Source organism: Carettochelys insculpta, chromosome 1 (genome assembly GCF_033958435.1).
Source record: "Carettochelys insculpta isolate YL-2023 chromosome 1, ASM3395843v1, whole genome shotgun sequence".
Lineage (NCBI taxonomy): Eukaryota > Metazoa > Chordata > Testudines > Carettochelyidae > Carettochelys > Carettochelys insculpta.
The window spans coordinates 166,188,853-166,213,358 of NC_134137.1; the positions used below are offsets into that span (position 1 = coordinate 166,188,853).

At 40.9% G+C, this 24,506-nt stretch overlaps 1 protein-coding gene across 1 annotated transcript in view; it reads left to right on the forward strand.

The window, feature by feature from the left end:
- Nucleotides 1-24,506, forward strand: part of SYTL5 (synaptotagmin like 5) — a 150,347-nt gene that overhangs the window by 58,455 nt on the left and 67,386 nt on the right. The window contains exons 2-3 of the mRNA XM_074983396.1: nucleotides 4,106-4,611; nucleotides 13,432-13,647. Of these exons, the coding sequence (XP_074839497.1) occupies nucleotides 4,493-4,611; nucleotides 13,432-13,647 (335 nt within the window). The 5' untranslated portion in view covers nucleotides 4,106-4,492. The remainder of the gene's footprint in view (nucleotides 1-4,105; nucleotides 4,612-13,431; nucleotides 13,648-24,506) is intronic.

Consider the following 24,506-nt stretch of genomic DNA (forward strand, 5'->3'; position numbering starts at 1 on the left):
TTCTCTGGGAATACCGATGACATTAACCCACTAGCTGACAATGCAGATAGTCGAATCTCACCACAGGAATAGTCCGGGGATGGCAATCAATATAGGCAGGAAGAGCCTTTTGTTTTCAAATCTGGTTTAAAAAAAAATCAGTAATTCAAGACCTGCAGTGCATGGGAATATGAGATGGTCCGTAATAAATAACGTCAAACCATACTCTCTTTAACCCCTGTGTTAAGAACAGTGCACACATGATTTGTAATGCCATCCATGTTAACTGCAGAACATTGACAAACTTTTGACACATTCTATTTCCTCTCAGTTTACATGTGTGTATTTATTCCACTGTCTACCTAACTTTCATTCCCGAACCTTCTGCCTCTCTGGAGGACGCTAGGAGGAGTTATCCAAACTTTTGAGATCTCATATTGTTTGCTATTTTGATATGTTATTCATTTTTGGGCTTTTAGATGTTCACTGTTCATTTAAAAAATAATCAGAGGGTTTTTTTTTCTTTTTACTTTATAATTATAGTGTCAGGAGCCACAAAGAAGTCCTTAAAGAACCACACGTGGCTCTGGAGCCGTAGGTTGAAGACCCCTGGGAATGGTCATACCAGGGGTGCATCCAGTTTGGTCTGCTCTTTCTGAAAGTAACCACGAGTGGTTGGTTTTGATAGAGGAATAAGAAACCACAAAATTAACATACTGGCCATGGGAGTAGGACCAGATCTGTCAGTTTGTAGTTGACTTATATCTGAAGCACAAGTTACCCCATCCCATGTATAATCATTTGTATTCTCATTATCCACATTAATGCACACGTCTTTTCTGAATACTGTCTTCAGTAGTATATTATGACTCCCCAGCTTGTAAACCAAATTGATAGATTTAGAATTGGCTCAACTGGGCTTTCCAGAAAGAATTGTTTGAGAGGTTAAAGCTCGGTAATGGGACATGGACTTTGCAGGTAGATTTTTTTTCATATTTTTGTTTTCTCCTAGTTGCACAAGTGTAGTAATATGGCTTTGTTTGCAAATAAGAACTGTAGTCTAGTATTGCACATGCAATTTATGTTAGAAGTAATTGCTCTTAAAGGGTTCAGTCTTTTTGACTATGGGATATTGCTAAAAAGCATAGGGAAGCAAAAAGGAGCACTCACCATTTGCTCAACACCTGCGTGTAGCAGGAGATGGGGACTGAACTCAGAGATGCCTGGACACTTGAGCACTCTAAGCAAACTGAAATGAGTCTTGCTGAGAGAGAGGACTAGTGAATGCATTGGGGTGGAAGTAGGACGTGACTAGGGCATAGATGCTGACGTGGAATCCAACAAATGCAAATTCTATAAATAACTGCCAGCATTGAGCTTTCAGCTACTCCTGCCAGCCAGCCAAGTGTTAGTTAGAAGAAACTGTTCAATTTTGATGCTTTTCTCTTAAAAACAAAGTATCAAACATTCTATTAATGATTGTAAAATGCTTTAACATATACCATAAAATAACTTAAATATATATAATTAAATCACAATCTGGACAAAGGACCTGTTTTGGTCCATGGCTCTTCGGTTTGTTTCTTGCTCTCCAAGCGGGCAAAGCACAGAATTGGGATTGGAGTGGTCCTGAATGCTATTCTTGAGTCTGCTGCTAACTTGCTGTGTGCCTTGAGCACATCACTTGACGTTTTTGTCTTCATCACAGAAGAAATAATACAATTATTTGAATCACAGTAGTACAGTTTTATTATAACATTTTCTTTCCATTAAAACGTTGCAACTGAATTGCTTTCAGAGAAAAAAGCAATATTCTGTAGTGGAGCTGTACATAAATCATGTAAACTTTTCATTGATCTGAGGTTTTTGTTTTCTTTAAGACCATTCTGAGAAGAGGTTATGAAATGTCAGACAAAATCCCCATAATAACAGAAGCCAATGGACGGCAGAATCTTCTGAGTGACATTTTACTTGGTTTACTATTAAGCTCGCAACCTAGTTGGAAGCGGTGTGGAGTCATACTTTAATACTTGTTTTTCAGGATTTCTGTTAATATATTTAAGTAATTTAGTGGAAGAGATATTTTCATTTTATTCAGTTACATTGTATTGTGGCTTTGCTTTCTTTAGCAGTGGCTAGGGGGTGAAGCAGAAGGTTAGTTGTTCTTGAGTCAAAGTAGGCAGGTTATATATTTTTTTTTTTATTAGACCAACTTCCGTTTCTGCGAGAGACAAGCTTTCAAGCATCCCATAACTCTTCTTCAGGTCCATGGTTGTCCATGTTAACTATTGAATTTGTATTGTTTCCACCTCCATACCATGTGTCATTGTCCTTTTGCTTACATGGAGGATGCAAGGGAGGCAAGGTAAGCTTTCAAAAGTAACTGGAGAGTAAGCTTAATAAGGAAGGAGAGCTGCAGGTACTTTATGCTAGCACTGCATATTTCCATTGAACCTAGCATCCAATCACCTTCCTGCCTTTGACTTTTCAAAGGTTGAGCTACTCTGTCCCAGCACACTCAGGCTATCACACATAAGCTACGTCTACACTGGGATGCTGCATCGAAATAGCTTCCTGCACAGGAAATAAGGGGGCGGGGAGCTTTAAGGGGCTGCTGCATGCAGCGACCATAGAGCTCAGGGGCTGGAGAGAGTGTCTCTCAACCCCTCAGCTGATGGCTGCCATGGAGGACCCTGCTATTTCGATGTTGCAGGACGCGGATCGTCTACACGTGCCCTACTTTGACATTCAACGTCGAAGTAGGGCGCTATTCCCACCTCCTGATGAGGATAGCGACTTTGACGTCTCGCCACCTTATGTCGATTTCAACTTCGAAATAGTGCTCGGCATGTGTAGACGCGGCGGGCGCTATTTCGAAGTTGGCACGGCTACTTTGAAATAGCCGGCTAGTGTAGATGTGGCTATAGCAAAATATACTTCTGTCTTAAAAGAAAGAGCTCTGTATCAGCCATGCCTTTCTTCAGTAACATGCTATTCCAGTCTGTGAGGCAGTGATGACTTAGAACTTCCAGACTAACAGCCCTGAAATTTTAATTATCTTTTCATGCAACACATGAAGCAGAGGCAAACTGTTTGAAAGGGTCATAGGTTTAGTACTCAGATACAGACATTCAGGATTCTTATAATTCTGTTCTATTGTGTTTGGCGGGTGCGGGATGGGAGAGGGGGAGGAAGAGCACATGAAGACATCCAGCTGCCAGTTTTCCACCCCTCCTCTGATTCAACAGTACCTTTCTATCCAAGCAGTCCCACTGAAATCCATGGAACGCTTGTGTGACATGGTGTTAACAAGAACAGCAAAATCAAGTTCAAAGTGAGTTTAGCAAATTTAGGACTTGCACAAAAGGAGAGCAATGGCAAATGAAGCTACGGAAGGAGGGAGCCTACATGATGATCAGAGAGGCCAACAGCCTTGTTCCTGAAAGGGGTGGGGCCTCAGGTGCAAGGGGTGGGGCAGCCAGCTCTCAGCACTGTCCGGACCGCGGTGCCTCCCCGCACTCACGCCCCCAGTACTCGCAGGAGCGCACAGTGCTCCAGTGCCAATTTAAGGGTCTCGGGGCTCCAGGCTGCTGCTGCTGCTGCAGCAGCCACCAGGAGCCCCAGTACCTTTTGAATTGCTTAGCCCTAGGGCAGTTGTCCTGCCTCCTCCGTTGGTGCGCCTGATGACGATAGTCATACATTTGAGAGTAAATAAAGAGCAGCAAAGAGAAAACATGGCTATAGATGACCCCGGGACAATCTGCTAGTCGGCAGGTGATAATACATTGATTCTTCTGCCGTTCCCAAACCATTACAGGGGTCGCAACATTGGTGAGGGCTTGGTGCTGAGAACCCTCGTGAATGATGAATTTCGTGAATATCTGGATGCACCTTACAGGTGGCTGAGGCACCTCGCAGCAGCTCCAGAAGCATCACGTGGGCAGCTACAGTGCCTTGCATCGCTGGGCAGCAACAGCGCAGGGGACGATGAGCCACTCACGAATAATTGAATTTGCGAATGTTAAATTTGTGAATGTCTCAACCTGGATGTATTTCATTTAACTTCTCTTAAATTAGACTTGGATAATGTTAAAATCACCTCCTTTTATTTCTTTTTAACTTTCAGATAGTTTGTCTCTAAATATCCCACTGCTGGGTTTCTTCAGACTACGGTTGATGTGCTTGAATGCTTAACTCAAATGCCATCTGTGAATGTGGGTTGAAGGCCTGAAGCATTGCAAGGACAACCCAAAAAGATGCAATGACCATTCTGCAAACAGGAAGATGAAAGACTTTCTTAATGAGAACACAAGCACAAACCTTTCTGTCATGCAACTGGATAACACAGCCACATGCTTTTGATCTCTGGTTAATTTAATAACGAGCTCTCCATCAGGCTACCTAGCGACGTTGCTAATCTCGTACCTTTGTGACACATGTGCCTTTGAAACTTGCACTAAACACTTAATTCTCTGGAAAAGCCAACGGCTGGAAAAATCACTGTTGCAGAATCATGTCAAAAAACATGGAGCTCATCAATTTGTCTTTTTTATTGGAACATGAGAGGGAAACAATACTGGGAGTATTGAAGAGAGATGAGTATTTGAAAAAAGTGGAAGATAAGAGAATAAGGTAAATTTTTAACCTTCTTCCTTTACAATTTATTTTTTCATTCTCTCATGCTTGAGTTGTGCTTACAATACAGAAGACTAGGTGGGGTGGCCAGGTGCCCAGTTTTCAACTGGAAAGTCCTCACGAAAAGGGGACTTTGCAATGTCTGGGTGCAGATCTACTGACTGGACACCCGAAGTTTGACTGCTGTGGGCAGGCAAGCTCTGGCTTATCATCCTACTCATCCTGGGCCCCTTCTAGCTGTGTCCAGCAGCTGCAGCTTTCAGCTCTGCAGGCGCAAGACCCTCCCAATCTGAGTAGGGAGAGAGGGGGAAAAAGCAGTGTGCAATGGGGAGAAGGGGCAAGAGAAATGAATGAGGTGTGCTGAGACCTTGTGGGGAAGGTATGGGAGATTCTGGCACTTCTGTTGGGGTTTCTGTTTTTTAAATATTACAGAGTTGGCAACCCTAAGGCTGGGACCACACAGGAGGGTCCCTTCGCAGCTGGGCATGAGTACTTCAGCTCTTTAGTGTAATTGTTCGACTGGTCTCCTGAAAAATAGAAGTAAAGCAGAAGTGAGAGATGGGAGAAAACTGCCAGCCCAGGGGTCAGCACCAAAATAGCAAGAAGAGCCATTTTTTCCCATTTGGTTTTAAAAAAAAAAAAAAACAAAAAAAAAACCCCAAAACCAAAAAACAGTAATTCAAGAGCTGCTATGCATGTGAATACGAGATGGTCCTTAATATTAATAAAGTCAAACCATACTTTTTGTAACCCCTATTTTAAGAATAGCGCACCCACAATGATTTGTAATCTGATACGTGTTTACTGCAGGATGTTCACAGACTTTTTACATATTCTATTTCCTCTTATTTTGCGTGTATGTTTGTACCACTGACTTCCTGACTTTCACTCCCGAACATTCTCTCTCTCTGGAGAATGCTAGGGGGAGTTATCCAACATTTCGAGATCACATATCGTGTGCTATTTAGATATGAGTTGTTCATTTTTGGGCTTTCAGACTTTCACCATTTATTGAAAATAATCAGGAGGATTTTTTTTTAAACTTACCAATTTTAGCATCGGGAATCACAAAGAGCTCCTTAAAGAACCACAGGTTGCAGACCCTGTGACAGCCATTGCAACGTTTTATAAATATATGTGCCTCATGCATAGCTACAGTATAAAAGACTGTAATATACGGTATAAAAGACTGGGGAGAATGATATCTTGCATAGCAGTGTCATTGGAAACTTAAATCCAGCCCTTTTTTTGTTAATACTCGGAAGTGAATGCTGTAGATTTGGTATTTGTTTCATTTTTAAGCAGGAATATTATTTCACGCAAGGCTAACCTGCAGCACAAAGCCAGTGCATGCTGAGAATTAACGGTATCTTGATCGAGAGCATACCTTGGAAATGAGCCAAAAAGATTGTCTTGATAACTGTGTCAAATGTTTTAAATGTGATGGTTATGGCAAAATGAAATCTGATGCTTTGCATTGAAAACAAATACAAAATCAGTGACGTTGCTGCCTCTGCCTGTGTCTGCCTTGCATAGGAAGCTATCAAGCACTATCACTGAATTTTGATAATGCATCGAACGGTGAGTATCCTATAATAAAAATGAAAGTACTTATTTTCTAGAAAGTTCCAAAGTTGTTTTTTTTTTTTTTTATGGAAAGCCTGATCATCTCCCACATTGAAGGTGCCTGGACGTGTGTACGACACATGTTTTTGTATTTCAAGCAGAGTTGGGAATATTGCGTGGTATTAGTTCTGCTGTTTTCTTTGAACTTGGCTGATGCGCTCAGAAGGATTAAACAGAGCTCTTTAGACACATTTCTCAGAGAGAGTGGCTACTTCTGTGTTTTGCTTCAGAACCAATGAGACAGAGTGAGTGAGCACAATATCAGTAGTAGCAGCAAGGCATAGGTCTATCCTGGTTTCATCCTTGTGGCTGCATCTACACTGACATAAAATTGAATTTAAAGGAGTTAGCTCGACATTAAAACGTCACAGTCTTCCCTGTAAATGTCATTAGCTCGATTTAGTCTGCCCTAATATCGATAACAAGCTGTGGGGTCCTGGGAAACTGACAGAGCTGCCGCACCTGGCTCCCAGCTCAGAATGTGGGGCTGAGGGAACTGTGGGTAGGTTTCCACAATGCACTGCTGCAACAGTCCATGTTGGGTGGTTTCAGTGTTGAAGCAATGTGTCCAATTTGTTGGGAAATGAGGATACTCAAAATCGAATTTAAAAAAAAAAACTGGCATTATTAAATCAACTTTAACAAACTTGAATTTATCTTGTAGTGTGGATGTAGCCACAGTGTTTAGAGGAAAGGGTTTTGCTATCCAAGATTATAGGATTGCAGCCTTGTAATATTGCCGACAGCCACGGCACTCTTGGGGGCAAGGTGGGAGGGGGATTCGGGTCCCCACCACCTAAAGGGGTGTGACCAAGGGTGGAAGGGACAGGGCTCAGGGCAGTCAGCTCTGTTCTCTCCCCGGCCCACACACACCGCACAGAATGGCAGCACACCGCTCTGCAGCATTTCAAAGGGGCCCAGAGCTCTGGCTGCCACCGCTGTTTTCTAGCACTCAACAGACCCTGGAGGGGTTTGGAATGTGCAAGAGACATCTACTTGCAAAGGGAGGTGGCACTGAAATGCTTGTTTGTTTCTACTTCTGTGTTCAAAGCCGAGGCTGTGACTTGTTTTCCTCCTTGGATTGGCAAGTGTCACAGACGCATGTATTCGGCACCCACTGAGGTGTCTTGATATCCTGCTAAACTTTTATAGTGTAGGTCTGTGCTGAGTTTTCTAAATCCTTCTGTCTTTCCTGCCACAACCCCCCCATCACCACCCTTACAGGTAACTAGAGTAAGTACAGTGCACCCATAATTGCTGTTGGTAGCCTCTTTAGCCAGTGAGAAATGTGGCAACCCAAGTAAACGGCATACCCCTCCTTTTGCCCAAGCCTAGCCTAGATCAGTTAACGTAGGAGTGGGTTGAGGAAGCAGAGCTCCAGCCCTGGCAGTAGTGTTTTAATTTGCCCTGATCATCGTTCTCATTAAGTTGAAGAAGGGAAGCACAGACCCAGCAACAGTTGGAGCACAGATTGGTCTAGCTTGTCTGTCCCTTTTGAATGGGGAGTTGTGGGTATGTGGCTTGGCAAGGTGCAACATGGTGGTGTTTTCTGCATAAGGGGGCAACTGGAGGATTTATTGTCGTCTTGTCTGGTAGGGGACGACCTCCTGAAGAAGAGCTTGAAAACTGAAATTAATGTGAAGCACCTGATAACTAGGAGGAACCAGCTGGAAAAAAAAATCTTAAACCCAGTGGAATGCATACAGAGTTTTCTGGCAATTTCGGAGCTGGTGAACTCAAGACCTTCAGATTATTTGAAGATTTGTACCTCAAATGACTTTTGCATCCTGTGCCTGATACCAAACTCCAAGACCTTACAAAAACTCCCAGTATTTTCAAGCCATGTTTGGATCTAAATAGGGGTCTTGGTGGATTTCCCTATCTCATCATCACTCTTTCTGACTGTAGCTAAATTATCCCTAGAAAGGGGTCTCTTCACTCAGAAATGTACTTTTGATGAACATGTTTTGTCCTTGGGATGCCATTTGGTGCAATCTGATGTGTGTCTTATGGAAATATATTTCGCAGAAGAGCACAATCTTCTGCACTAGATTTGTTGTTCTTTCTGGCAAGATGCTCAATTCACATGTTGCATTAAAGAGTCTAATATATTACTGGTATTATTGTAGTGCTTATGGAGTTCTGACAATGGACCCAAGCCCCACTGTGCTCAGTGCTGTACACACACACACACACACACACACACCAAAGACACTCCTTGCCACCAACTACTTACAATCTAAGTATGAGGCAGGAAGTAACAGATAGCTACAGAATGATAGGCAAGTACAAGGAAACAAGTGAGAGGATGGCAGGGGAGAAAGCCCTGGAGGTGCCTGTTTTAATTTTTTTTAACAAGCGGGCAAATGAAGACATACATCATGGACTGATCAGAGGTAGAAGGCAAATGTTTGATACTAAAGAAGGGATCATAGGTGAGCTGAGGATAGACCTTGAGTGGCCTTGGCTACTTGACTTCGCATCCATCTTATGGAGTAGTGAAGAGGGAGTCAAAGGAGAGTCGCAGAGAGGGCTACATGGTCAAACACACACCAGGAAAACTCCCTTTTCAGCAGCAGTATTCTCATAGGTCGCTAAGTGCATTTGTCAAGGCCAGTGGAAAGGATGTTGCATTACCTGAGATGCAGGCAGCTAGATAACGCTTTCATCCAATCTCCTGTGTGGATGGATTAGAGAGGCTGCATGTCAGAGATGTTATTTAGGGAGAGTCAGCAAGGCTTGGACATGGCTGGGTGAGAGGACCTAACGCAGGAGCTAGTAAGATAGGGTCCTCAGACGAGATCCAGCTCACTAAGCCTTTTAATCTGACCTACTCTGGTGGCATGGAGCAGTACCACTCAAAAGCAGCTGGCTTTTCCCTGTGGCTCTCTGCGCTGTGAGGGGAGGGGTGAGAGGAGGGTGTCACACACCGTCTCTGCTCCCAGCAAAAATCTCTCAGCTCCTGTTGGCCAAAAACAGGTCTGAAGAAGTGGGTCTGTCCCACGAAAGCTCACCTAATAAACTACTTTGCTAGTCTTCAAAGTGCTACTTGACTGCTTTTTGTTTTGATAGTGTATAGACTAGCAGAGCTTCCTCTCTGTTACTATGAAAGGGGAAGAATTTATAAGAAGGCATTTTGAAAGTATTTTCTTACCACAGCTCAGTAGTTCTCAGGCATACTGGAACTTTCTATGAGAGAAGTAGAAGTTCATCTGTACAGGACACAGACCTTGATTTTAGGGATAATCCAAGGGTTTGGAATGAACTCACTCTTTTTGGCCTTTTCCTTCTTTTTTTGGCTGACAGTGAATGCCCTAACAATGCATTTATCATCCAGCCTTTTTTTTTTAATTCCGTCTGGAATTTTTCATAACTTTGCAATCTTTGGAACAATGAGAGGGACAAAAATAAAATTGAAACACTGACTCTTCTACTTTTTCCAAACTAGGATAGTTCTGAAAAGTCAGGGTGGAAGGCAAAAGAGAAAAATGGAAAATAAAGTTCTGCATTAAGTGGTAGAAAAGGTGGTGATACAAATGATATCATGTTTATAGTGTTGCTTATTATATGGGCATTATCTGGTATCCTAGCCCTCGCTCTTCTGAGTCATTTGTCAAATTTGCTGTAGACTAAGATTCCTTCTGCCTTCCACTTTGACATTTTATGAGGCAGGTTCCTTGATCTTATGCTCCATTTACAAAGGTTTAGGTTATTAACTGTTAGTGCTGTCTAGATACTGGGTGTAAGGAACTAAATGTATTTCCAGTACACTTGGTATGTCCCCTCTGAAGTGATGGTGTTTTTAATCTGTCATTGGCAAAAGAAAAGCTGAATGTTCTACTGCACTGGGGTGTCGGCAGAGAGAATTGTTAACACATATCTCCTATCAAACCCCTAATATTATAGGTAATTTAGAATCCTTAGTATTTTGCAGGAGATTTCTCTCAGCAGTTTATTAAATGAGATTCCACTGGGTTTATTTTCTTTTGGATTCTTTGTATTCCTGGAAAATTATTTTTTTTCTTTTAATTCTTGTTTTGCATGTGTGATTAAAATGTGTCTTAACTGCTAGCCTGAGAGTCTATTGCTTTAAAAATTAGGGCAAGGTTAATGCCTGTGCTACAGGTAGAAAAGATGGTGATTGAATTTATTCTGTTTAAGAGTTAACCTTTGGTATCCCTTTTTGGTAATATTTAAGTGGCACACCTATGCAGTGGTTGTTTAGAGGCTGGTGTGATGATGAATTATTTTCAGATGGCTTATCTACCTCCTCCTACTCTTTCTTCCTTGCCCTTGGAGCATTTAATTCTTCATATTCTGAAAGTGACCCCATTTGTTACAGTGTGTCCATGTTCAAACCAATACACTCTGCTAAGAATCAGAAAACAAAGTTTTTAACAAGCACATCTGCCTGAATGTTCTTTGGTGAGTAAAGTCAGAAGGTGAAGTTGAGAAGTGATTTCAAAAGAGTTTTTAAGAGAGCAATACAGATATAAAAAAATGAGCAACCATAGCAAAATGAATATCATTCCAGAATTTGTATTGGATAAGGAATAGGAATTGCTGTTCAGATGGAATTACTGGAAGATAAAGGTACTTTTCTCTTTAAATTTATTACCAAAGCAAAGATGGATATAGGAAATGTTAACAACAAAGGAAACATTACCACTTTGATTAAAAAGGAGATCTATGATTTGAGTTGATAACCAAATGGGATTTCTATACTTACTTTTGCTTCTTCAGAAGGCCTGAAAATTTTGAGGGATTATTTTTGGCCTAGTTATTAAAACTTCAGATCTTGTCAATTCTGTAAGACTCTGTGGTGACTGGACACCCTTTGAAAGAGTGGCACCAAAAGAGCCACGAGAGTGACCGCTGAGTGACTGAGATGGGTGAGGGGAGGAATTTTTAGTCACTTCACACATCTGGGTTTTTAACATATCTAATTGAAATGACTGACTGACCTTGCTGGAAAATGAAGCTTTAGCTGGAGATTCAACATCCTTAGCCCTTCGATTAAGATCTGAGAGTTTAACTATATACATCCACTGAGAACCGCATAAGTCCTACAGCATTTGGCGACCTGAGCTGACATTCGTCCTAGCTGTTCGTAAGGTCAAAGAAACAAGCAGATTAAAAGATTAAAAATTAAAACAACAGCTTTCAAGTGTTCCTCATATTTTCTACCAGTATGAATAGAAGACTCTGTGTGAGTCACTTTAATGGGCCTATTTTTAGTGATAGAGTCCCTGTGCGGGATACAGACAAGTGCTCTTTGGGGAGAATTCAGGTCCCAGGAAAATGGGCATGGGATTGTATAGACTCCAATAGTGCTACGACATAGAATTGAAGAGGTCTGTGCAATAGTGAATAAAACATGAACATACGAAGTGTTTGAAGGGTGATAGATTATTTTCCAGCTACATCAAAAGCTGCATCTGCACAAGTATTGGGTGGTTCTACTGATATCTAGCGTCTCCTGATTTGGGAAGGCAAGAAAACATATACTTCTGTATTCCAAGCATCATTTGGGAATACACACACACACACACACACACACACACACACACACACACACACACACACACACACACACACACACACACTCTCTCTCTCTCTCTCTCTCTCTCTCTCTCTCTCAATCACAGAGGAGCAGAAAGGCACGGCTGGCATTCACTAGTGTTTCTCCTAAAGAGCAGTCAGGTGCCTCAGCACGTTCGTTTGTTCTTCAGAATCCCCAGCATCTCCTGTCGCATGCCACGCTTTCAGCTGTTAAACATGGAAAGTGCAAAACAAGCCTTGTCAATGTATAACCAAGGTCTAGTGCAGAGCTGATGTATAAAAATTGTTCCTCTTATTCCACTAAAGTAAACGGCAGACTGTTTTCACTGACACAAGATGTTCATTGAACCAACTTGCTGTATTGGGCATGGTAAGAATGGTCTGGGAAAATAGGTGCAGGACATCTGTGGCATTCTGTGGGCAACCTGTGTTTGGCACTTCCCCCTGCCATGTGTAATGCCCTGCTGAAGAGAGCCCTTAAAGGGACAACGCCGCTTTTCTTCCAGATATCTGAAAAAATGAGTTTCCCTTTCTTTATTTCTGACTATTTGGTGAACCTTTTTAAAGAGAATCCTCCAAAACCCACAATGATTGGAGACCCAGTGCGGGGTTTGTACACCCTATCCCAATCCCATCATTTTAGGCATACCATGCTAACCTCCTGAGGATGACGGCTGATAAAAGAACAGTGTATTTTGAGCCTATTATACTTTTTCAGAAAAGGAAATCAAAATTGCAGTCAGCCGTAGTAGTTAAAACTATCTGAGGAAGCCAAAGCAGAATTCACATAAATTTGGTCTTATATTCACCAAGACCACAATCTACAAAACCATGTATGCTATGCCATATTCTGGCTATTTAGTGTGACATGATAAATATATCCTCATCAGATACATTATGAATTTTCCTCAATTAATTTGATGGGGGAAATGTCAAAAAAAATTTATTTATTTCTCATCTGTAGAGATGATCAATTCCTGCACTGTTCAGTCTGTCACTTAACCTATATGCTCATAATTGGGTGTTGATGTGGGTGTGGGGTTCCTTTCTTCTCTGAATAAATATTATTTAATCAATGTTTCAGCCTAATGTTAGATGACACTGTGGATGGTGGAGATTATTTTTTCTAGACAACTTTAGAGCCGGTGCTGTGGCTGCAGGATGTTTAATTATAGCATAGTACTATATGAAAGTACAGTCATGTTAACCATAATGCGCTGGCCAAATTTCTACTAAGGCATTTACATTTTACCTCCTTATGTACATACCTTTCAGTTTTCAGTTGGCTAAGTTACACTTTTTCCTTGCCAGTGGTATGGTGGTAATGTGACCTATTAAATAGCTATTGCATTTTATCCCACAGGGGACTGCATTTTGGAGCTGGTAAGTTGAGGTCCTTGTGTGGGTGTCTGGAAAGGTGTTTGAAAATGAAGTGGTAAATTTTACTCCCTCCTTCTTTATTGTTGTCTTTTATACTGCTTAGCGCTCTTATCCTGTTGTATGATACACATTCCCTGGAGACTGTATATTACTTGAACCTCAGAGAACACAGAATGTTAGTGTAAAATGCTCTGAACCCAGTTGTCTCTCAGATTTAAAGTGCCTCCTTCCTGGCTTTTTTATTTCCAGGAAGTTGAAGAATGAGTTGTTGGAGGTGAGACGGAGAGGTGGAAATCGCCATTCCCAACAGGACCGTGGCAGGATCTGTGTTCGCTGTCGGAAAAACCTGGGCTTAATCTTTGACAGAGGAGACCAGTGCCAAGAATGCAAACTCAGAGTCTGCAACAAGTGTCGTGTTTTGGGAGTGGATGGGAAATGGAAGTGCACTGTGTGTGCCAAGATTGCGTAAGTTCTGAAGCTTTGGTAAACATGGTGTTAGATGCCATCTGTGTTTATAAATAAGTTTATATTGCTGCTGCTTCCCCCCACTCTTCTCCCCCCCCCCACTGTTAACCCAAGGGCATAACATAGAAGGGGAAAGGCTTATTTTTAGTGGCTTGTATTTTCAGTAATATATATTTCATCATATTTTCTTCAGCACCTATTGTTTTTGTTGTCACTGGGGTTTGTTCACGGGTGTGAGTGAGCTGAAAAATTGGTGAAGATTATTGTTTTGTAATACCTTTGTCTATGTTATTAAGGAATAAATCTGATAATCTAAATATTCAAACCAAAACTATGTGAGGTCCCAGGAAGTTCAGTCTAATGTGATCTGTTATTTTGCCAAGGAGAAGGGATGCAGAAATGGGAGTAGAAGTATTTCCATCAATACTTTTATCATTGTCTCCTTAGCCTCTGTTACATTAACACCTCCACATCTGTTTAAAAGGCTTTAATGTAACATGTCTCTCTATGCCTATAGAGTTAGAGTTCTGAATTGAATATACTCTGCCAAACGTGTAGGGCAAGTCAACCTTTGATTTTCTGCTGGTGGAATATAGAGTAAAGTATCAAATGTTGCTAAGCAATCCTCACTGCAGTCATCATTAAACAGAATTTCACATGAGCACTTCAGAGTTGCAGCATGTCTATTTTATGGCAGCACAGTATTTCTTGCTTAATCTGCAAGACTGATGTATCTGAATTATGCATAATTTTACTATACAATTCACGCAGTGCCGTTTTTCTCCTGGATTTTTAAACGGCGCAAACAGTTTCTTATTGCAAGCAGGTGGTACCTAATTGTATATTCTGAACTGTTCAGAAGGCACTTTACAGAAAAGTAACACTGGTTGCCTGCTGCAAAAAGATTACCATCCAAACAGACAGTATACCCATCAAAGATGGGAGACGGGATGCAACTAAAAGCTGTGATGACGTTGCCACTCTTCTAGTTTGGGTTTGGTCAGTTGTATTTGCAGACATCTTATTTAAGTTATTTTTGCAGGAATACAAGGGTTTTAGGCATATTGGAAAGAGTCGCATTTGAAGAAGAGGACAGTGAGAGAAGGAAAAGAGGGTATTGAGCTAGTGGGACGAGGGTGCACTTAGTTATGAAGTTTGAATGGAGTGAAAGATGTGAGAACAGAGGTGTGAAAACCTCTTTAATGTTATTTTTCAGGTATCTGCTGTGGATCTGTGTAAGGGATCTAATTTCTTTGTGATGGTTTCATTGCAGTTGGATTTTTGACAAAAGCATTTTTCTTTCTTCCAGTAAACTAAATTTAGTGTAGTACTCATGGAAGAGTCCTAATTTCACACTCTTGAAGAATGAAAAACAAGCAAGCAGTCCTGTAGCATCTTAAAGACTTACCATTTTATTCATTAGATAATGAAATTTCATGGGAAAGACCCACTTCCTCAGATTCTCGAGCAGAATCTGAGGAACAATCTGAAGAAGTGGGTCTTTCCCACAAAAGCTCTTTACTTAATGAATAAGATGGTCACTCTTAAAGGTGCTACCAGACTGCTTGCTTTGTTTTGCAAAGATATAGACTAACACAGATACCCCCCTGAGTCTGAAGAATGAAATTCATTCTGTCCCCAAGATTGGCAGAGTATTAGCAACAACTATTTAGACTTCCTGTCCCTGCTTCCACCAATATGACAGCTTTTGTTTTGGAGGGAGCCACCTATAGGACTGCGGGTGGAGTTTTGACACTTCTCTCCCGCTTCTTAGCTCTCTGATCATCTGATTCTTGACTTTGTTGCTGAAATGGTCACGTGTTCTATTAACTTCTTTTTCTGATGAATAAACCTGTACCCTATGGAATGAGATCACCCAAGTCCTCTCACATAGGGCATTAGGTTGCTGTTGGACAAGAAAGATTACTAGTCATTACCAGGGTAGTCCATAGTTTTAGCCCATGATCCGTAGATGAAAGGCTCAGCATCTCATTATGCTTGAATTATCCTTTTTTTTTCCTACAATAAGCTTCATAAGCATTTCTGTTCAAATCATTGCAAAACCTACTGTGCTATAATATCGTAATTGGTGTGTTTACTGAAAAAATGACATGCTTTTCTGTCATGGCTGGACATATATATGAACGCATTGTAGTTTCCCTGGTCTGTGTAGTATATATTCTAATTAAAATGATTGCCAGAACACATAGACAGGAAAGAAAATCTGAACATGACCTCTGTTACCCTGATCCCTTTTTTAAAGTAAACTTCCATCATCAATCAGCTGGATTTCTAATTAATCTTGCCTACTGTCAGAGGTATCTATGGAGTTTCCTGTGCAATAAGAGGACATCTTTTCACATAGTCCATGACAGGGCTAGCTTGGTGGTTTGAACATTGGCCTGCTAAACATGGGGTTGTGTGCGCAATCCTTGAGAAGGCCATTTAGAGATTGGGGCAAACAGATGTCAGGGATGGTGCTTGGTACTGCCAAGAAGTCAGGGGACTGGACTAGATGACCTCCCAACGTCCCTTCCAGTTCTAAGAGATGTGTATCTCCAATTATAAAAAGAAAAAATTTACAGTGGCTTTCTATTTATGTCAGTTTAATGACTTTCCATTTAAATTAGTCTTCAAATATGTAATTACTTGTCAAAGCAGGGATGTTAAACCCCGGTTAATTGCATAACCAGTTAAATACTAGATTTAATGGGTTAACCGACTTAAAAAAAGTGGGCAGGGGGAGGGAGGAGGAGAACAGCTGGTGAGGCAACTCCAGCTCAGCTCTGGACCATGGGTGAGGGCATTCCCAGTGCAGCTGGAGCAGTTCTGGTCTGCAGTGGCCCTGGGTGCACCATGAGGCGGGGGCACTCCAGACAGGCCAGAGCAGTTCTGGTCTGTGGTGCGGGGGCCCTGAATTTTGGCAGGGCTTGAGTGGCTTCCCCAGACACCTCTCTCCCCTTCCTAGCTGCCCCTACTTCCCAGGGTCACCGTGGATGGGACTACTCCAGCCCAGCCAGAGTGCCCCTGCCTGTGGCAGCCTGTGGGGCTGGAGCAACCCCCTGACGGTGGCAGGCACGGGGTGGCTCGAGCCTGTACTGGTTAACGGTAGCTGGTTACACTTTAACACCCCTAAGAGAAAGGGAAAGACTAGTATTGTAACATTAGAGTATCTGAAGGAAGTAGGAGAGACCATGTCTAAAACCTGTGACAAAACTTTAGTACAATCAAACCATCACAGCTGTATCTACTTCCACAAAGCTCCCCCAGAACATGATTTTGTTGTAATTACCCCAGTCTCTCTCTCAAGCTGCTTTTGCATTCCGGCCTGCTAACAGAGGGAGGAGGAAGGCCAGTGCAATACATTCACTACCTTCTAGAACCCTCAGAAGAAAATCAACTCATGAAGAACTGCATCAAACTCTGTGAATGGAAATTTAAATATAGAAAAAATGAGTTCCTCAAGCCTTTTTAACTACAACATGAAGAAACCTAGCTTCATAGGTAAATCGTATTCCAAAAGAACTATGTCACTAGAAAACAGAAAATGAACACTCTTATTCATGATCAGGAATAAGAGACTTAGTTATCTTGTCATCTGGAATGTCCCCATTTCCACTGGCAGAGATCAAGGTTGCAGAAGTGGCCAAAAGTCCTAAATTTCAAAGCTCAGATTGCCCCACATTATTGCATTACACAGGCTGGCAGAATTAACAAAGTTAAGCTTGGAAGATTCAATATTTTGTATTTATAATTTTGATGTATAATATTGCTGTTTATTTTAAAGCATTTTCCCCCTAAATTTTAATTTTCGACTTTCCAGAGATGAGGAAATTGGGTATGGGGCAGTATGCCTTGAGATTCAAAAAATTAAGTTTTATAACCACTAAAACACAAATCATCACCATCACATGTCAGAATTTTAGAGTTCGATTTAAGGATATTTTATTTGTATATGTTCTTAAACAGCATTTTTCATAGCTTTCCTATTTTTAAATTTTTTACTGTTATTGATGGAAATATTTTTTGCTGGTTTGTGTCTACCATAAAATCAATGTTTACTAACATTTACTGATGACAATATCTAATCCTATCAAGCTTAAATATGGTATTTAATTATCTGTTTGTCTATTTAAGGTCTTCTATAGTTTTTCTTCATTGTCATATTTAAGTACTTCCTGGATAGATTGTATCTGCTTTGTAAGGTCCCTAATGGACTTCAGAGTTTTCTCCTCTTTTCCCCTTCCTCCAGAAGGACCAATTGTCATGCGTAACTTTCTCAGATGGTTAATGTTTAATCTTGGATTAAATATTTCCATTTCAACAAAAGTTTTTGGTGTATTCACTAACATTTTATTTATAAAATCATGGTCCATTTGTGTTTTAAACAGACTTGTTTATCAGTGTTGGAGAGTCCTATTCTGCAGTCAAAATGCCAGGAAGTTTGATTTGAAACTTCAGGCTATAAATTATTTCTAATTATATATGGATGGCCTACATCTTTACTTCTGTTGAATGGTTAAATAAGTGAGGTTAAATGCCTGGTCAACCAAGTTGCCATAGCAGTACAGAAATGAGGAGCTTTATGTGCATCTTTGAAATTAGCTTGCTGTCTCCAAGTAAGAGGAAGAGTACTCAGAAATGTTAATTGCTTTTGATAATACACAGCAAGCCTGAGAACTGAAAAAAATTCAAACAAGTTAACACAAAAATCTTCCTTGTGATTCTTATTGTTTTTAATTTCAGTGATTTACACTGTCATTTTGTCTGTCCGTCCTTTTTTTTTAATGAAACAATTTTTTCTTCAAAAAATGTTCCACGTAGAAACCAGCTCACAGAAAGGTATATGTGTTCCTGCACAAATGTTTGGGTGTGTATGATGGTGAATTGACTGCGTAGTAGTAATCAGCAGAAGCAAATCTCAATAACCCTAAACTGTAACAAATTACCAAAAGCAAAAGTACCGATCAGTAGAACCCTGCATGGATATGAAATTTGTATCTGTAGGAGAATCTGTATCTGCAAAAGTGAGCCGTGGATATCCATAGTGACATCCATAGGTGTGGATACCATGGAAATAAAATGGGTACCTGTGGATTTACAGGGTTCTAGTGATTAGCCCAGGCTGCATTCATGTTTGAGTGTGGATGTGGGGCCCTGTCTCCTCTAGATGTTCTCCTACCTCAGTTCCCCATCAATCTTCTAATAGCTGCTTCATGAGTACCTTTGCAATGCGAGAGGTGAGGAAAGGCAGAGTTAATCACTTTGCTTTCCAGGGTGTCTGTTACAGCCATTGTTCTCGCTCACAGCACAGGGTTCTGGACATAACCTGCTTGTTGAATGGTGCTTTTCTGAAGAGAGTTGTGCAGCTGAATGGATTCCTTTCCTGCTGGAAATTCTACTTTTTAGACATTTGTTTTCTCCCTGACTGGGGGGAACGAAGTCACCATTTCATAACTTTCACTTCTATGAAAAGTTAAGAGAGATTTCAATTTGGAAATGTTTTGTTGCACTTCATTTAACCAGTCTGAAATGCTTCATTTTGGTTCAGCATTAAACTGTGTCTGAGTTGCGATGATGTCTTATGGAGGTCATAGTTCAGGTGCCTCATATTCCCATTCTTTTATGTGGGCTCGAACACCTAACTAGACCATATCTTTCATGGTGTGTTCTGGTATGGGCCTCTCTGGCTCTTGTGTCAGTTCCACAGAGGGGAGACACTCAAGCTGTGGGTCTCATGAGGCATCACAACAGCTCAGGCAGACACAATTTAAGATGAAAACAGTTTAAAACAAAATATTTCCTTTCAGATTAGCCCTGCCCCAAAAAGATTTTTTTGACAATTTTCCTGATTGAAAATTCTCTGCAAAATGGAAATTTGCCTGTTTTCTGGAAACCTCATTTTCCTTTGGGGGAAGAAAAAATCTCAGTAAAAAATTCCTGACTTGTTTTAGTAGCTGTGAAGCTTCAAGTGCATATTGACTCTGGGTGGGTATGGCAGGGAGCAGATGAAACCCTGGGATTAACTGTCATTTCACTCATTAGCAAGCACGTGAAGAAGGGGAGTCTGAAAAATGTCAAATTTAATTTAAACAGGCATGAACACCACACAAAACTGTGCTGTGATTTAGTTCCAGAGGAATCTGCTGCCGAATGTAGAATTCTGGGGCCTGATACTTCAGCCCTGCTCCTGCTGAAGTGCCAAGCCCTGGGGGCACAACACCCCCCACCCTGTGTGTGTGTGTGTGCGTGCGTGCACACACGCGTGCGCATGCACGCATACACACACACTAGGTAGACGCCAGAAATGATGTGTGGGGAGGCATGTGGAGTCACATACTTCCCCTGGACCTGCTTGGTCACATGCTGCTGCTGGTCCCCATCCCTATGTGGCAGTTGCTGGAGCAGGCAAGCTGCGGCAATGGTGACAGACAGCAGGGAGCTGGGAATGTCAGGGAAGGGATGCTGAGGGTAAGAGGGCATGTGCCTGGAGGTGAATGACTTAAGCTTTTGGAGGTGGGGGGTCGAAGCTTTTACTTGTGCCCCTTCCATCAGTCTCAGTGGACTCCAGTCTTCTCTGGAAGAAGCCTCTAGCTTTACCATCCCATCGCGATGCAGAAGGCTTAAGCTCCCCTGACTCCTGTCTGATAGGTAGCAAACTGGGGGAGGGAGGTCATGGGGCAGTTCCCTGAGATGTATCATAGCTGCGAAAGAGCTACAGTTTGGCCACTTTGGTCTAGAAAATGTTTAATCCTTGCATGAAAGCAGAGGGCTGGACTGGAAGACCTCACAAGGTCCCTTCCTGTTCTACATTTCTATGATTGTGCACGATTTTCTTTATCTCTTTGCTTGTTCTTGCCCCTACCTTAAATGACTGGGAATGTTACAAAGTTATTGCTGTGATAATCCTCTTGCTTGCTCACTAAAACTGTTGGCTCCAACACACTCTATCTGGCTGTACACTGAAGAACCCCATCGAAACCTTACTTAGACAAAATTCACTGGAGAGGGTATTGTTTATCACTGCACATGCTGTCAGAATGCAGGAGGTTAACTTTCAGAGATAAACAAGTAAAAGAATCTCATGTTTTCATAGGCAAATTTGGAACTCAAGTCAGTATTTAAAGATACTCTAAAGTCTTTGGTTTGATGTCCCATAAAATATTGTGAAAATTATCTAACTCATACAGCACAGTTTGGCCCCTTGTCAGGATTGGAGAAAGAAAGATAGAGTAAACTCTTCCATATCCACCAGCCCCGGGACTAGGAGGTTGCCAGACATTCAGATATTCTGGATCATAGACAGGTGGCACCTAGCAGTGTATAACACTACAGGAAAAACTAGATTAGATGTTAAGAAACAAATAAAAATATGTGCGGAGTACTTTATTTACCAGCAACAGTAGTAGTATACTCTGTTAACTTCTACTGTATTGGCTGTATTTATTTGTATTTACTTTCACTCTATTGTACTTATGGAAAATGTAACTAAAATTTACTTATGGTTAAAATGCTAGTTATCTGAGAGTTCCGGATGATAGAATGCCTGTTAAGGCAGAGTTTACTGTAGATTGTCTAGCTAGGAAAAGCATACCCATCTTGAATGATCAGTGTATAAAAACAATCGAATGCAAGAGACACTTTGGTTCAAGTTCTTTGGTTTTAGTTTCGGAATCTGAGATGCAATTATTAAATTCAAACTTCAGAACAGATTTAAAAATTCATTTGATATCGTTCATGAAAAAAAGTTTTTTATATGTAAATGAATCTGACACTGCTAAGGGAAGTGAAGGTTAAGCAAGTGTAACCTGAAGCCCTTTACATGAATTGTTGAACAAAAAAATTGGAAGTAGGTGGAGTTGCGTATATGAGTGTCTGACTTTTAAATCTAATCTTTGGTCTCTTTTGCCATATAAAAAGATAAGTATTTCTATACATATGGTTTATCAGAAATGAGCTTTTTAATGATCAAGGCTGCTGTGACTCAAGATCCTAAAAATAAATTTACATTAGTGATTAAAAAGAAGATATAAGGTGCAGTGGGACATGCAGGTTTTCAAGCCTGTTCAACCTCTCAGTTGCTGTGACCATCTACTTATGATTTTCTTTGACTATGGATGGCAGTAGACTTGGCCAGAGAGGTGGAATGTGTGACAAAAGATCCATATGTCCTTACTCATGTCTACATTTCATACAGCAGATAATGGGTTTTACTTTTATTGTTTACTTCAGGCATGTCTGTTCAAATTAATTTAAAGAATAAAACCGTTCTAAGCCTTTCATGAATTCGGTAGCTGTGTAGAAGAAGAAGAGCAGCTTAGTCTGTTTTATGGGCAGTTTTAAAGTTACTGAGGTATAAACATTTATTACAGTGCACTTCTTAAACATTCCCAAACATTACTACAATCTGAATATGACACACACTTCCCAGTGTCAAAAGGTATCAGACGTTATCAGCCATCTTTATACATTGCACCACTCTTTAAAAGAGAGAAAAAAAATTTCCACCATCTCTATATTCATTACATATTCATGTTAATGTCAAGTTTGTTTCCTGAACAAATAAATCTGAAGTGGTGGTAATGGTGCATTTAGAATTTAAAATACACTAGGTTCTGCTTAATATTATGAATTTGGTTAGAACGGTGAATGAAAAGACAGTTTATATCATCTTTAGCTGTATTGCTACATGGTTTGAGTCCTTTGTAATACTGCTCAGTTATGTGGTTTCTTGTCTGCTCAAACCAACATGAAATGACGTCTTTTATGTCCTACTCCATCTTTGTTTAGCTCTCAGTTTGCATTTTCAGGAACAGTGACCTAGCAAAGTTGCTACACTGCAAGTTTCCTCAGGATCAAGGGCCTTTGAAGATGGGCACTAGCTCCATGTTTGTGTACTTTGATGTTACTAGCAGCTGCTGCAGCAGGAATGTCCTAAGACAGAAATCCTTATGTGGAAGTGCTGGAAGCTAAAATGTTCGATATATCATACAAAAATCTGTTACAGTAATTAACTCCCATTCTGTCTCATAAATAGAAGTGAGACGGGTTTTGTTTAATAAAGTAGCAGTGACCATCATGCTTCAAAAATGATTAATTTTCAGGAACCAAGTGGAAAAACACTAAACACTCATCTGCAGATCGCCAGTGGTCTGTGCGTCATGGGTTAGGAACCAGTGAAAAAAAAGATTCTTGGTGGCAGGCAAATATTATCTGAAATCTAAGCAGTCATGTAGGCTTCACAATGAAGTGTTTTTCAAGATGAGGATGTATACAACTAAACAGAAGAGTTGTTAAATCCCACAAAAAACAATGCCCAGCCCTAGTAAATACGTCAGTTTAGATGAAACATCCCAACAGCATTCGTTGCCAAAAAATAAAGTTGAACTTCTGTCAGCAGCTTCTACTTGTTTTGCAGGCAGCACAAATTATACTAGACGTTTGCCACATTCAGTCAGATCCAAATGTACATTTTGCATTTAGGACCCATTTGGAGGGTGTATTGATGATTCTATAAATTGCCTTTTCTAATTAAATGAACTTAGATATCCTGTAATGAGCTTCCTGCTATAGCATTACTGCAGGATGGGACACTGGTGGATTGTGGCCTTACAATTTGTTATGAATGGAATAGCCAAAAATACTCTAAACTCCATTTTTTTCAGCCTTCTATTCAACAACTCACCATGTATCTATAAAATGCATTCATGTCTAGTATCTTTCATGCAGCATATAACATTCTTTATGATTTAAAAAAAAAGGAAAAAAAAACCAAGAAAATTCTTCTTTTTCACTCCCCGCCCTCCCCCCCTCCCTCTCCCCCTGCAACAAATTGAACATCTGAAGAAAACAAATTAGGGGTCAAATTTGCTGCTGGTGTAACTCATTGACTTAACTGGAATTACACAGAGAGGTCATTTGCTTACTGTATCTTTGAGGCTTAGTCTTAAACAAAGAGCATCTGCTTGACAAACCAAACAAGGAAGACACCCAGTTCTGAGGAGCATCATATCTAAGGGCTCTGGGTGGTGGCACCATAGTTCAGTTCTTGCATTTTGTGTCACAGAGAAAAAAAATTATACCAATCTATCTGTAATTTGCAGTGTTGATTAATTTACACTCTCCAACAACAGAAACTGGCATCTGGTAGTCTATGCACTCCTGTTGCAAACGACAAAAATACAGAATAAATTAGGGTTCTGTGATCTTCCCCTGACATTTGCCTAGCACTGGTGACTTCAAGGAAATCTAACTAGCTTGTGAGAACTGAGCCTGTTGGCTTATCTAGTAGCTTTGAACTAAAATAGGTGTCTGTGCTATTACTTGATAATCCCTGAAGGGACATCCTCTCTAGGGTAATCTCTTCACTGGTCACTGGGAGACCTTTGCCGCCTCCTGTATCTGGTAGGGTAGTGCAGGGGGTTGTTGGCTCCACCCACCCTGTTAAACCTCGAAGTGTTACCTCAGCTGGCAGAAGTGATCACAGCAACAATCCTCTCCTCCTTATGTCATATTTGTCAGCCTTTTTAGGCTGTCAGCCTTTTTAGGCGACAAATCTGAGGAACTCACTCAGATTGAAGTGACATTAGAGGAGGTTTTGGAGTTAATTGATAAGCTGAATAGTAACAAGTCTCCAGGACCAGATGGCATTCACCCAAGGGTTCTGAAAGAACTCAAATGTGAAATTGCGGAGTTATTAACAGTGGTTTGTAACCTATCCTTTAAATCCACTTTGGTACCAAATGACTGGAAGACGGCCAATATAACACCAATATTTAAAAAAGGCTCTAGAGGAGATCCTGGCAATTATAGACCGATAAGTTTAACATCAGTACCAGGTAAATTAGTAGAAACACTAG